This window comes from Aspergillus chevalieri, chromosome 1 (assembly GCF_016861735.1).
Source record: "Aspergillus chevalieri M1 DNA, chromosome 1, nearly complete sequence".
Classification (NCBI taxonomy): domain Eukaryota; kingdom Fungi; phylum Ascomycota; class Eurotiomycetes; order Eurotiales; family Aspergillaceae; genus Aspergillus; species Aspergillus chevalieri.
Genome location: NC_057362.1, coordinates 4507618 through 4521747, shown reverse-complemented (window position 1 = coordinate 4521747; position 14130 = coordinate 4507618). Strand labels below are relative to the sequence as shown.

The window sequence follows — 14130 nt, the reverse complement described above, 5'->3', positions numbered from 1 at the left end:
GCCATTAGATTAGCAGGATTTCAAAAGATTGAAATTGTGCGGTGCTGCGTGATGTTGGGTGATGGCTCACCCTCTCTATTAGCGCACTCACCCAGACTCAACCCTGGTCGCGCGGCCAGAAGAAAGCAGCAAAGGATAGTTCTACAATATAAACTAGTACATACGACCATAGGGTGTGGAAAACAGGGCTTCCCGTCCGCTCAGCCGTACTTAAGCCACACGCCGGCCGGTTAGTAGTTGGGTGGGTGACCACCAGCGAATCCCGGCTGTTGTATGTTTTCCTCTTTTTTTTTTTTTTGCGCTCGAAACGAGCAGTATGCTAATTTAGCCACTGGCCAGTAGGCACGACAAAAAGAATATTTTTGTCTTACGTGCCGAGATCCAGGAGGCCTAGCTAATAAAACCCATGCGGTCAAAGTTCAGGGATCGAGATAAGTGACGAGTCCTGTGTACACTAAATTCACCCAAGCAAACCAACAAAGGTCTATCGTACCGACTTCCGGATGTTGAAGACAGCAAGACAAGAAGATCCCCTGATCACTGCAGAATGGATGGGATATATTTGTTGACTTCTAAAACAAAATAGAGCACATGGACTCTCTTAAATTCGACGTTATGCAACCCGGCTAGAGCAAACTATCATTTTGGAACATGCATTTTCATATCAAACACCCAAGCGCCATGAATGTAAACCCGAGATTCGAACGTCAAGAATCCTAACAATGGTTTCATGTACAGCCCCTCATAAAAAAGTTTTTTTGCCCTTGCTTAGATAGTGATCTTTGTCAAGGGTACCCGGCTGTCGAGGGCATGGACATACGTGTTGCAGTTGTTCGTCGCTGCATCATAGTGAGGATGATCCTTAACATATTGCTTGGCTATAATAGGCCGTTAACGTCCGTTCTAGGTAATCATCGGATGCATAGAAGATTGATCATTGGCAACTTACAGGTATCCCCCAGTTTCTTCACTACCTTCTCAGAAACCTCGCCCACAAAATGCAGATTTCTCTTATCCGAGGTAGGGTTCCACTTCTGCGTGGCATAAGTGATGGGGTGATCATTCCCGTCTTTGAACCCCAGGTCCCATTGCATGGATTCACCGAAGCCCAACTCCTCCTTCTTGTTCTTTCCACCACCCTTCGTAGTCTTCGTGACCTTGCCAACGCCGTAGTAGATATGCTGATAGCCAAGCTGCTTTCGTGCCTCGTTAATATGAGGTGCCTCCTCTTTTACTGGGGGCGACTTCAAAGTGTTGGTGATGTAGAAAGCATAGTATTTATTCGGTTGCAGGTTCTTGCCAACCTTTGCCACGGCCTTGTAGGTATTGCTTTCTGTTGTGGGGAGTTCTGTGCTGCCTTTTTCCTGACTTGTGGCAGGCTTTTTTGTACCTCGCTTGTCAAGTTCTCCGTCGTAGAAAGGCCGAGAGACAACTCCGTTTGGTACTGTGATAGCGCCGGGTTGGTCCAGGGGAATTGGGCTGGCGCCAACTCCAACCGAGAGAGCTGCCAGGAAGATAGAGAAAACAGTGGAAAACTTCATTTTGAGTCAATGTATTGAGTTATTATTGTGTTGGTGAGCAGTGAGGAAGTAGAGATGGCTGTCGATTGTAATGGCTTTATATCTTTTTCATTTGAGATAGACCCTGTTCACTTCAATTCTACTCCTGGCGCAAGGCATTCTCAAGGCTGCGGGCATTTGTTTGTGTGCTGTAGCGGTATTCAGTGTTTGAAGTCAGCCATACACCCTTCTCAAGATAAAATTTGTAGGGCAGATCCGGCCCCAAAAAGTGCCTGAATATGAAGGCCAAGCAAGGCAGATCGCAGCCTTTTGCACAGCCACCGCGGCTCATGAAACGCCAGATAAGATCATACAGATTTTATAATAGCTCCTTATCCTTGATCTAATTCCTGTCTCAGTATCTCAAACAGATATCTTCTTTTTTTTTTTTTAATACATTCTTAGCCATTTATACGATAGACACGCGACAATGACATCCAGCCCCCGGTTGAACTCTTGGATCGCAGAGGGTGCCATGGACCATAACTGCATCCTCCACCGAGTAGGCGAGAGGATGACGGATTTTGGAAATGCAAATGATGAGGAATTTGCTCAGCTCAATCAGAATTTCCAGTTATTCGGCGCAATTGACGACGGGACACCGCGTCTTGGCCAAACGGCCTTTTTGTCTTTCCTTCACAGCCACGGAGCGCTTCCTTCATCTCTTACAGAAGCAGGATCCATCCTGTACAACATCTTGCAGTACCTCTCACAAGCTCCCTTTTCTCATCGACAGCCACTGCCAGAAACTTTGACAGCTGAGGAGTTCCTTCGAGCTCTGACGTGGACCCACTATGAGAAAGCCTGCTGGGTCAACCGCGAGGGGAACTACTGCCGGGGGCGCACTCCAGCTGATCATCGTCGATTGCTTTTCCAGAGTCTCGCAACATATCGTGACAGCAGAAACACCCCCCTGGATGTGAAAAAGTGGCGACATCAGGCGGAGCGCAGAGCATTTGAGCTCCCAGATTCCCGTCACGCAGGGATTAATTGTGATGAGGATGGGGATGAAATGTACCATGATGTCTTGGATGTGGTCTTCTCAACTCAGCCAATAGTCAGCGAGGCCTTAGCACCGGTTGAACGGGATGAGTTTCGATCCATCGCCAAGGAGCTGCATGGGAACGATATTCGTCTTCATGAGCTTATGATTCCTCCTGGCAGACTTCATGCCTTGGTCAAATTGCTTCTTGTCGCTCGGTTTGGGCACTGTGGTATGCTTCCAGACGAGCAGCTCCCGGGGCTTGACTGTGTTGCAGGCTCTATTGTGAAATCATTTCATCGCATTACAGATTCAGGAATCACTTGGCCAATGTTTGATGAAGCTGCCAGAACAGTAGTATGTTAAACTTTTACAATCCTCCATAAAGAAGCACTGCTAACTCCCTTCCTTAGCCATTGCTTTTCGACACCCTTTATACTATATCATCCAACCTTTTGGGACAGCCGGAAACTTTTGCCGACCTTGAACAGGTCATCCCTGAGTCAGGAAAGATTCTTACATTTCCCAAGCTAGCCAAATTGGCTTCTGTGCTCGACTGCAATTTTGCCTGGGACGACCTTCGTCCCTTTTGCCAATACGACCCTGCCGACAACGCCAATACAGCCTCAAGCCTTGCCGCAGCCATTGGTACCTCAGAAGGTCCAATTCTTCTTCTTGTATCTGGCAAGATCTCACACGAAAGTGCAACCCAAAATGCTGTATTTGGGGCTTTTATTGCTAATACTACCTACGACGGCACTGAAATTCAGCCGAAGCCCCAGATAGACCAGGATAGTACTCTACTGTTTCAGCTGAGCCCCGTCCATGACATCTTCCGAGGCAATGTCGGATGGGCCGGTTGGTCGGTGGTCAGAGAAGAACTTTGCTTTGGGGAGAGAGACGGCGGCGTAGCATTGGTGTTTGCGAAGGACCTGAAGGGAGCGACAGTGGTGCACAGGCTAGATGGGGAAGATAAGGCTGTTTACAAACCAAGCAAATGGCGGGGCACTTGGAGTACACAGGTCGAAGTCAAGGCCATTGAGATTTGGAATCATCCATACTGATGTACTATAAGTGGTCAGATTCCTATTACTATAATAGTCTGCAGTAACTAATTCATATACCTTATCACGAATATTTTGGTTGAACTCAATAATGTCGTTTACCAGGCCAGTGAATGCAAGGGATTCAAGCAATTTCATCTCAGCTTCCATGATGCCTTCAACCTGCGAGCGTGTTCGCAACTCTCAGGATCGAGAGCCATTGAGCGGCCATTGAGCGGCCCTTGCCCATTTTCTTTCCTTTCCTTAACTGCAAGATATCCTTGTTCCACAACTTTATCTCAATGGCTTGGTAGAGCGTGGTCATGGTCTGTGGTGCACCTCCTGAACCCAATCCCTTGTACCAACTGTAGCATAGTGCATCTAGCTGAATCGGAATTTGCACAAGTTCCTGAATCACCCAATGGCTCTTAATAAATGCCCTGATTTCTTCCACTGTTGTTTGGTCCTTCACAACTTTAGCCAAATAGTCATGCACTTGGGCCGGTGTTACAGACCTTGTCGTGTCAGACTCACGTGATGACGCGGGGAGTTAAGAAAGAATTATTGGATGATGGTTGATGATGGATATGCAGGAAGCAACAGGGATCAAGTTGATATCCGAACAGGTCACGTGATATGGTATATGGTGTCGGAATATAGAGGTTCCTTACCGAACAATACCAACTGATGCCTGGTTGATGCCTGATTTATGTATCATCTGAACAGGCAGATCATTCATTCTTTTACCCAGTTAGCTGCTCTATTCACTACTAGGGCTCACAAGATCGCTTAATTAGGTCTACTAGATGGATATTCGCCTTATATAGTGTTCTAGATAGATCACGGCTAGAGAATCAGAGACCTTACCCTTATACGCCCGATACGTACTTTCGACCCTGACTAAGCCTTTGATTTCGACAGTTATGAGCCCGGATTGCCTCTAGAAAGTCGTTGAGAGCATATAAAACAGCTATAGGAAGTCTCCTACGCATATAGACGTCTTCCTGCGACCGCCGTACCGCTACCCCTGAACACATTCGGAAATCGCCTATTGAACTACACAACGCTGCGTGTTGTTCAAACGCCTGGATAGCAAACCGCTTCATTGCTACCCATTCGCTGCGAAGCTCTTAGCTTATAGAGCTTCATCCTGCTCCGAATACCCTCAGAGGGAACGCATCAGCACTTGCCTACGCTTCCACAATGTCCGAATACGCCAAGGTCTCCATCGTGCTGGCTAAGCCAGGCGATTGGTGGTTCTGGATAAAGCAAGTGGAAGATATAGCCACTGCCCGAAACATCTGGACGTATGTAAATCCAGATGGAAATACGCCTGAGCCTCAGCCTCCTACTCCACCTAGACCCCAAGACCTGGGAGCTGAAAATCTTCGTCAGCTTCATGATCAAGGCATAATGGATCTTTGGAGGGAATACCAACGCCAGTATGACTTCGACCTCCGACGCCATGATAAAAGTCGCAAAGACTTCTTAGCCCTTCGTACCACTATTCTTGAATCTATCCCTAGCAACCACAGATTGGGACTGGATTCAAACCTGTCTATCCGAGAGATCATTAGGACACTGCGTTCTAGTTTCCAACAGTCTGTGCAATCCCGATTCCTGGAGCTAAACCAGAAGTACGAGCTCCTCAAAGCGCCGAACAAGAATAAGTCAGTTGAAAAATGGTTTCAAGAATGGAGGGATTTCCTCACTGATGCAAGGAATTGTCCTAATTACGCTGTTAACAAGATGCAAGCCTTGATCCACTTCCACAGCGCTATTCAACCAATCATGCCTATGTTCGCCGCAATTAGGAGTGCCGCAACTATCAACTGCTCTGAGGATCAGATAGATTTATCAAACGAGATCCACCAGTTTGAGCAACAATATGCCATCCATAAGGCCCAATTCCCGAAACAGCACAACGCATTTGGTATTTTCCAGGGTCACTCTGAAGGAAACGGATCATCAAACAGCAAGGCTTCTAAACGCGCTGATAAACGGACCAACTGCTTATGTGGTGCCAACCACCGCTTCACTGGCTGCCCATACGTGAATCCTGCCTCAAGACCTGCTGGATGGACTCCTGATCCAGCTACACAAGCCAAATTCAATCAACCTAAGCACCCAGCACTTCAGGCTGCTTTGGATCATGCCCTTCAAGAGACTGGTAATAGTCAACTGCCTACTCCTGCACCCGCGCCGCAAGCAGGACCGCCACAAGGAAAAGTACATACATTAGCCCTCCATACCTCGCTTACTATTCCATCTTCATCTGTCTACGAACTCCGAGATAGCTGGATTGCAGATACAGGATCTGATGCGCATGTGTGCAACAATCTGAGCCGTTTTCAACATCTAGAGGAAGCTATGGATGGAAGTGTATTGCGATTTGGAAACAGTATGACGCCAATTTTGGGCTTTGGGACTGTTCTAATTTACGGAACTCTTCCTGAAGGCCAAGTGACGTTGAGACTGCAGGATGTCGCCTATGTGCCTGGCCTTCATACCAACACTGTATCCATGTACAAGGCAAAACAAGCAGGAATTTATTTGAATGGTAGACTCAATTGCCTTGAGGATGGCCAGGGCCAAATGATCTGTCAGCTGCATTCAAAGTATGCCCAAGATGTGATTGAATACAACCCACGAAGCCCTGCTGATGAGGCTCCTATCACTGCAAACACCTTCGCGACCGCCAAAGAAAGAAGTTCTAAGAAGTCAGAACTTCCTCCGCATTCAACTGCTGATGCTGAGCTATGGCATGCACGTTTAGCTCATGCAGGAACTGCTGCAGTTGATCACCTCACTGCTGCTACCGAGGGGGTCTCATTACCCCCATGTCGTCATAAAAATGTCTCTGCAAAGTGTGAAACATGCAACCTCGCTAAATCACAACGCCAGATCTCAAGAAGGTCTATTCCGCCAGCAAATGCTCCATGGGAGAAGGTCTATTTTGACTTCTTCAGCAACTCTCCTACTGCTTACAATGGAGATCGCTTTTGTCTGCACTTTATATGCAGCGCCACTGGTTGGCATATAGCTGTCACTATGCCAAACAAAGATCAAGTTCGCCTAATCAGAGCCTTTAAAGGATTGGTTCATTGGGCAAAGACACAGCTAAACACCACAGTCAAGGTTTTCTTCTCCGATAATGATGCTACTCTTGGCCTTGATTATGCCCTCTTTGCACAAAATGAAGGGATTCAGATTCTTCACTCAGCCCGCTATGCTGATTCGCAGCATGGCAAGCCTGAGAGAGCTGGGGGGGTGATTCTCATGAAGATGAGAGCCATGATGATTGCTGCTAGATTGCCCGAAGTGCTTTGGCCGCTCGCTGTGCAGGCTGCCACATATCTAATAAACCGAACACCTGCATGGATCGCCACCACTGATGGATCGCATGTTTGGACGACGCCACATGAACGCATGCTAGGCACAAAGCCAAATATAGCCAATCTTCGAGTTTTTGGGTGCCGTGCCTATGTCAGGGATGCACGGGTTCCCCAAGGTAGAAAGATGGCTCCTCGAGCCTGGATTGGCTACCTTGTTGGATTTATAGCTTCCAACATATGGCAGATATGGAGTCCACGCCATCAAGAGGTCTTCAATGAGCGAGATGTCGTCTTCGATGAATCTTTGTTTTTTGATCCAGATCTACCACCACCACAGGATATACCAGTTAACCTGCCACCGCAGGTAGTTGAGACGATTCAACTACCACCCGCTGTTCAAGAAGCCGATGCCGAGTTGGATGCTGAACCAACTTTTGATGATTTGTATGAAGGAAATCGCGAGACACGTCCTTCTATTCCACATACTGATTCACACACTGAACCGACTGTACATGCTGAATCCAATGAGGATTCATCTGACCCGAAATTGGATCACCATGATGTGTCACAGCTGCTTATGACACCAGATCATACGCCAATGCCTGATTCTCCACGGAATGATAGCCGAGTGGAAATTCCAGGCGCCTTTGGAGATTCATTGCCGACCTCACCTGAACCTGCTCAAATGGACGCTTTCTTCATCCCATCACCCAGCGATAGGGGTCCGCCTGATGGTGATGACGCTGATCCTGATGATGCAGCAGCACAACTGTCTTCTGAACTTGAAGAAAGCAGCAACCCACCAGCTGCTGTGGGGGGTGAAGTAGATCAGACAGATCAGCCTAGCCGAGGTCAAAACACTGCACCGCGAGCTAATGAGATCTCTGCGGATTTCAATCCCGGATCTATCGTCACCGGAAAGCGCAAGAGGAATCCAGTGGTCCGTGATGTCTTTGCTATGTGCCAGGGTTTCTCACTAGGATGGGAGAAAACACCAAGGCCCTTGAATTTGATGGATTCATTTTCAGATTCTATCCCGACAATTCGACTCCATCGCAAAGACCTGCCTGACGCTCCGAGGAATTATCGAGAAATGACAAAGAATCCGCTCAGCAAATGGTTCATTGATGCGATGGAATTGGAATTGAAGACACTAGAAGACAAGGGAACCTGGACCAAAGTACGAAGACCACATGACGCCTATGTGATCCCAACCATATGGGTATATGCATATAAATTTGATGATGAGGGGTTCCTTAAGAAAGTCAAAGCACGATTGTGTGTGCAAGGAAACAAGCAAGTGCTTACACATGCTGAGACTAGGGCTGCTACCCTAGCTGCCCGCTGCTTCCGAACCTTGATGGCACTCACTGCCGCATTTGGCCTGGATATGAAGCAGTTTGACGCCATCAATGCCTTTGTTAATAGCCGATTGGATGAGATGGTTTATGTGGAGATGCCACCTGGTAGATCACAACCTGGCTATGCTTTACAATTGCTTCGAGCTCTATACGGACTCCGTCGATCTCCACGATTATGGCAAAACGAATTGACCCAAACCTTACGCCAGATCGGACTAGAACCAGTCAATGAAGAACCATGCTTGTTTACAGGAAATGGAGTTATTCTATTGGTCTATGTTGACGATCTACTGTTTGTCTACCATCCAGACAAGACACAGGAAGCAGAACGAATCGCCTCTGCCTTGCAGGCACGATATGAGCTCCGCTATGAAGGAGAAGGCGATGTCTTCTTAGGCGTTAGGATTATCCAAGACCGGGTCAACCAAGTGGTTCATCTGAGCAATACTGACTATATAAAGAAGATTGTCAGTCGCTTCCATATGGAGGACAAACACGCCTTAACGCCTGCCGTCAAAGCGCTCACAACCTATAATGGCACTGCTTCTCTGAAAGATATACATCATTACCAACAAAAGATTGGATCAATCAACTATGCTGCGATAGCTACTCGTCCTGATGTTGCAAAGATAGCATCGCACTTGGCAACATTCATGACAAACCCTGGACCGGAGCACTTTGAGGCCGCTAACCGAGTCCTAGCCTATCTCAATTACACACAGAAAGTGGGAATCAAGTATTCAGCTACTGTGAATAGAGATGCCACTGATCCATCCGAATGCTTTGTTAACTCAAGTGACGCTGCTTTTGGTGATCATTCAGACCGTCATAGTTCTGAAGGCTATCTAGCCACCCTATATGGGGGTCCAATTGATTGGAGAGCATCCAAGCAAAAGACGATTACTACATCATCTACTGAAGCTGAACTCCTTGCTATTTCAGAAGCCGGCAAGACTTTGCAATGGTGGAAGCGCTTATTCAATGCCATTGGATTTGATCCCAAACATCAGCTATCTATCAAATGCGACAATATGCAGACTATTCGAATCCTTTGCAAGGATGATCCAGCCATTCAGACGAAGCTACGCCATGTTGATATTCATCAACACTGGCTCCGTCAAGAAACCCAGTCAAAACGCGTCCTCATTGATTGGATTCCAACCTCTCGTATGCCCGCTGATGGCCTGACGAAGATCATGACCGGCCAGCGATTTCACAACTTCATTCGATTGCTTGGGCTTACTGAATTCGTCTAAAACAGCCTGGCTTAGCAGCCAGCCTGGGGGGGTGTGTCGGAATATAGAGGTTCCTTACCGAACAATACCAACTGATGCCTGGTTGATGCCTGATTTATGTATCATCTGAACAGGCAGATCATTCATTCTTTTACCCAGTTAGCTGCTCTATTCACTACTAGGGCTCACAAGATCGCTTAATTAGGTCTACTAGATGGATATTCGCCTTATATAGTGTTCTAGATAGATCACGGCTAGAGAATCAGAGACCTTACCCTTATACGCCCGATACGTACTTTCGACCCTGACTAAGCCTTTGATTTCGACATATGGTATACGGTATACACCGTGGCACATGAGCTGGTATACAGGCCCAAGGATATATAAGGACGCTCATTCATGTACTTAGCTTAGTTCTTCGCGATCAATCTAGTTAATCAAGCATTGGTTACCTTCTAGTTTCTGACTCGTCCGCACTTAACCAACAACCCAGTATACGTACTCGGTTGGCCTTGTTTCTCTATTCGTTACCTTTACCGTTTCTACTTGTTGATTATCTTACGGAGCCTGGAGGGGGCGATATATCCATCGACGCATACGACTTACTGAACCGGACCCGGAGGGGCATTGAGCATACGGATATTTGGAAGACACTTAGGGTAAGTGTCCAGTCTCGAAATACAACTAACTAGAACCCTAGGTACGATACGAGGGAAGCCAGGTTGTGACAGCCGGGCGGAATCCAATTGTTTCCAATTCTACATCAAATAAATTCAAATTGGGCGAGCTCACTGCGTATGGCCGAAATGTAACAATGACATTCTGTTGATTTAACAGGTCCTTAAACTTTTCTTTTAGGTCAATTCCAGAAAACTGCCGCTCCCCAGAGATTTCATCAAGGCTGTCAAGGAGTAACAAAGTTCTCTGGTCGGTCGGGTCAAATATAGCCTCATGCAGAGCTGAAACTAGACAGTCTCGTTCACCTTGCAATGCAAAATATTCGCCGTGAAGCAGCTCATTCAAACTTTTTGTACCTTTGAGACTACGCAAAGGTATCCAGAGGATGCGGTCAAAGTACTCTGCCCATAGCTGAGCATGCAGAAAGTCATGGATGATCTTCTTGCACAAAGTTGTTTTCCCTACTCCTGCACGTCACCGTATTAAGATCCGCTTGGGTCGAGACTCGGTGCCATCAGGGCATTTCCGCTTTTCAAACAACTTAGGTAATTTCATGCTGTCGTCTGTATTCGATTTCTGAACATTCATGCGGCTGACAAGGGTAAAATCTGAAGGTCCTGTCTCTCTGTATCTTCTGATAATTGTTTGTCATTCTCCCATGTGTGCTTGATGATGGAGATGTTGATGCAACATTGGGCCATATCCAGTAGGGCTCCGGAAAGGCGTCTAATTTCAAGGCGCCCTCCTTTGCTGTAATATTCACGGAGCAGAAGATCAGCATAGAATATTTGGGCCTCTCTGCATATTGACCATGCTCTGTCTAACAGGCCTGTTGGAAGAGTGTCCATGCATAGGTATTGCACATTGAAGCGTTGTAGTTTACTGTGACATTTCTTGTTCTTCCATCGCCTAAAATAATGCTGTCTTTCCGCGATGAGACCTGTCCAGCGAGCCTGACCAAGTGTAGCAGCAACCAGTCGAATCCAAGCTTTGACATGTGAAGATTGCAATTTCCCTTGAGGAATGGTTTGTTTGATCTATAACTTGGGTTTTTACTGTTGGGTCTCCAATTTCCCAAGCATTTTCAAGTTGCGCATACAAACCGCACCAGAAATACTCTTCCTTATAGTACGGCTGCTTTTCTATGGAATGTTGCAACATTCGGAACGCTTGGGCTTCAATCAACAGGCCGGTGTACCGAAGAGCCACGTACCATCATTTGTTCTTTGATAAGTATCCCATGCTTCCAACCACATTTCATATGTCTTGGGATCCAGTGTAGGTGTCGTGAGTTGCATCAACCAAAGATTTGAAGAGAGTGAGCAACTTCATCACGTCAGGAGCAGCATCAACGATTTTCATTGGGTCCATTGTTGGAATGGCGCCAGTAATTTAGCCGTTGCCTGGATGAGTGTGCTGGTATGGAGCAGTAGTGCTTTGTAAGGAGTCAAGGACCCTCATCATCAGGTACATGACGTAGAGCTTCATATGCATATTATTGTTTAATCAAGTTTATTGTCCATACCGAGCCCTAGAGCTATGACAGACCATGATTCATGGACCCGAGGCCAGCAACTATTTTACAGTCTCTTGTCCCTAGCCTATCATGCAGATGCCAAGATTGCTTGGTGTTTTGAAGTTGGAAAAGGACAGGCAGCGATCAGTCATCGTAGCATGCCATTGGATTAGAAGTATTCCAAAGGATTGAGACTGCGGCGCTGCGCGATGTTGGGTGATGGTTCACACTCTCTATAGTGCATTCACCCAGGCTCACCCCTGGTGTCGTAGCAACAAATCAACCGGTGTTGCAATAAAAACTAGTACATACGACCATAGGGTGTGGAGAACAGGGCTTCCCGTCCGCTCAGCCGTACTTAAGCCACACGCCGGCCGGTTAGTAGTTGGGTGGGTGACCACCAGCGAATCCCGGCTGTTGTATGTTTGTATTTTTTCTTGCTAAGCTTTTTTTCTTTTTTCTTTTTCTCGGTTGTCGCTTTAAGGGTGGTTATGAGTAGGCGAGCATGGCCATGTGAGCTGAGAATCCCGTGCAATGCACAGAACCAGATCTGGAGGAATTTCATCAAAAGAATACTAGGACAGAATGAGAAAACAAAAGTTACCAAGCTCTTCCCAACAATTCTGGATAGCGATGCTATTCCTCACAAACAAGATCAAGTCTTTGATAACCTGGAGCCTTTGGTTGATGGACTCCCAGAGGCCAAGCCTGACTCCTTTGATGGAACGTCCTCGGCCCAAATGGACTCACACGTATTTCAGGAACTGAGTCGTTTCATAGTACCTTCTACATGGGATAGTGTGCCCGTACTCCCTAACTTTGCCCTTGATGCCAGTGGGTCCGGAAGGTTATCCAAGCGGCGAGCTCTCTATAACGGAACCTTAAGCCCCAGAGCAATACATCAAACACAGTATTGCCTTCAAGAGCCCTTATTTGATGGCAATGCTTACACTATATCTGTCACTTATTATGACGACATATTAAGGTTTTGCAACACACCCTAGTTTGCATACAGGATCGGCGCACTACTATACGAACCAAATTTATGCATGCTTATTAGATGACTTACGGTCTTTTAGACGGGGTCTTACGGCCCTACGCAACGCCAGATTATGGACAAAATAGCAAAGAGAAAAGTTTCTCGACACTGCAAAGCAGCCGGATAAATGTCACGACTCTCAGTCGATTGCCGTCATCTTCTGGAACCTCCAGTGACATATTGGCTGACTGTCAATCGGCCGACGGGATCGTTGAGTCCGATGTAACCACTACCAAGCAAAAGCTGCAAGAATTGGAAATGCAGCCGGCTAAAAGACTGAAAAGGCAATGAGCTGACGGTTGGAGGGGTCTGTAGGGGTCTGTAGGGGTCTGTCCCGTGTCGTCCAGTCTGCTTTTTTACTAAGCCGGATAGGTAGTTATACGTATGTATCGCATCGTTTACCTCATGGGTTCTGCATCTTCTACGTTCCTTACTGTAGATATCACTCGAGACGAATGTAGTATAAGGTATGATCAGGTGTGCTTAATTGAAGTCCTATTTGTTTGCACCTGCAGTACAGTCCCATCATGCCTCTACATCAAAGTAAATCATACGACCAACCCCAATAAACCAATCAAGCCCTCTTCCCCAAAACCTCCTTCCCAAAAACCACCACACCATACGTCGCCAAAATACTCAACCCAACCGGCACCATCTTACCTCCCGTCTTAATCGCCCTGGGCACCGAGCTACCACCCAACACCACCGACGCCAACAAACTAAGTTCTTCGCCGAGTGTATCGCCGTTCCGCAGCCGCGAGTAGCTGTACATGTAGAGCGCGCCAACGGAGAGGCCTGCTGCGATGGAGGGGATGGAGCCTGTGCGGGCGTAGCCGATTACGCCGCCGAGGGAGGTGAGGAGAGAAAGGGTTAGGGCGGAGTTTGTTGGGAGGGATTGTGGCTGAGACTGGCGGTGTGTTAGTTGGAGCTGAATTAAAAAAGGGCAGAGACTTACCATTTTGTGCTGTTGTATTCTTTTACACTCTTTGGATGAGGTTGAGGTAGAAGGGATCTACGATAAACAGTGGAAACGTGGAGAGTGTCATTGACGAAGATCGGATTAGTAATTACTGAGCTAAGCGGAGTTAACTAACGTTAGTTAGGGCATTTCCATTTTCGAAGTACTCCGTAGGTGCTGTGTATGGGATAGTGACTGCTCGCCTACCAGATATCTCTCACTCTTAAGTCATTCCTCCAAAAGAACAGGCACTCCTAACCGTCAGTTAATTTTACCAATGAACGCACTCTCGTCATTTGCTGTCTGTCTCCTGGCTAAAACTCTCGCGGACGCCATGTCGGTGCTGTCTCTATGCATGGTATACACTGAGTTCGTCAACCCAAGCCCCAATATCCTGCGCATGCCAACCTCGTTATCGCTTTAG

The 14130-nt window shown here is 47.0% G+C and overlaps 3 protein-coding genes across 3 annotated transcripts; 1 reads left to right on the top strand and 2 right to left on the bottom strand.

Moving 5' to 3' along the window:
- Positions 1-768: 768 nt before the first annotated feature.
- Positions 769-1541, bottom strand: ACHE_11547S (uncharacterized protein; the record flags this gene model as incomplete). Its single annotated transcript, XM_043276128.1, has 2 exons — positions 769-878; positions 950-1541. 2 exons carry the CDS (start codon positions 1539-1541, stop codon positions 769-771), a joined length of 702 nt encoding a protein of 233 aa, XP_043132667.1.
- Positions 1542-1989: 448 nt separating this feature from the next.
- ACHE_11546A (uncharacterized protein) lies at positions 1990-3605 on the top strand (the record flags this gene model as incomplete). Its single annotated transcript, XM_043276127.1, has 2 exons — positions 1990-2898; positions 2955-3605. 2 exons carry the CDS (start codon positions 1990-1992, stop codon positions 3603-3605), a joined length of 1560 nt encoding a protein of 519 aa, XP_043132666.1.
- A 9717-nt stretch (positions 3606-13322) lies between these two features.
- On the bottom strand, positions 13323-13706 carry ACHE_11545S (TMEM14 family protein; the record flags this gene model as incomplete). Its single annotated transcript, XM_043276126.1, has 2 exons — positions 13323-13655; positions 13704-13706. The coding sequence occupies 2 exons, from the start codon at positions 13704-13706 to the stop codon at positions 13323-13325; spliced, it is 336 nt and encodes a 111-aa protein (XP_043132665.1).
- Between the last annotated feature and the right edge of the window lie 424 nt (positions 13707-14130).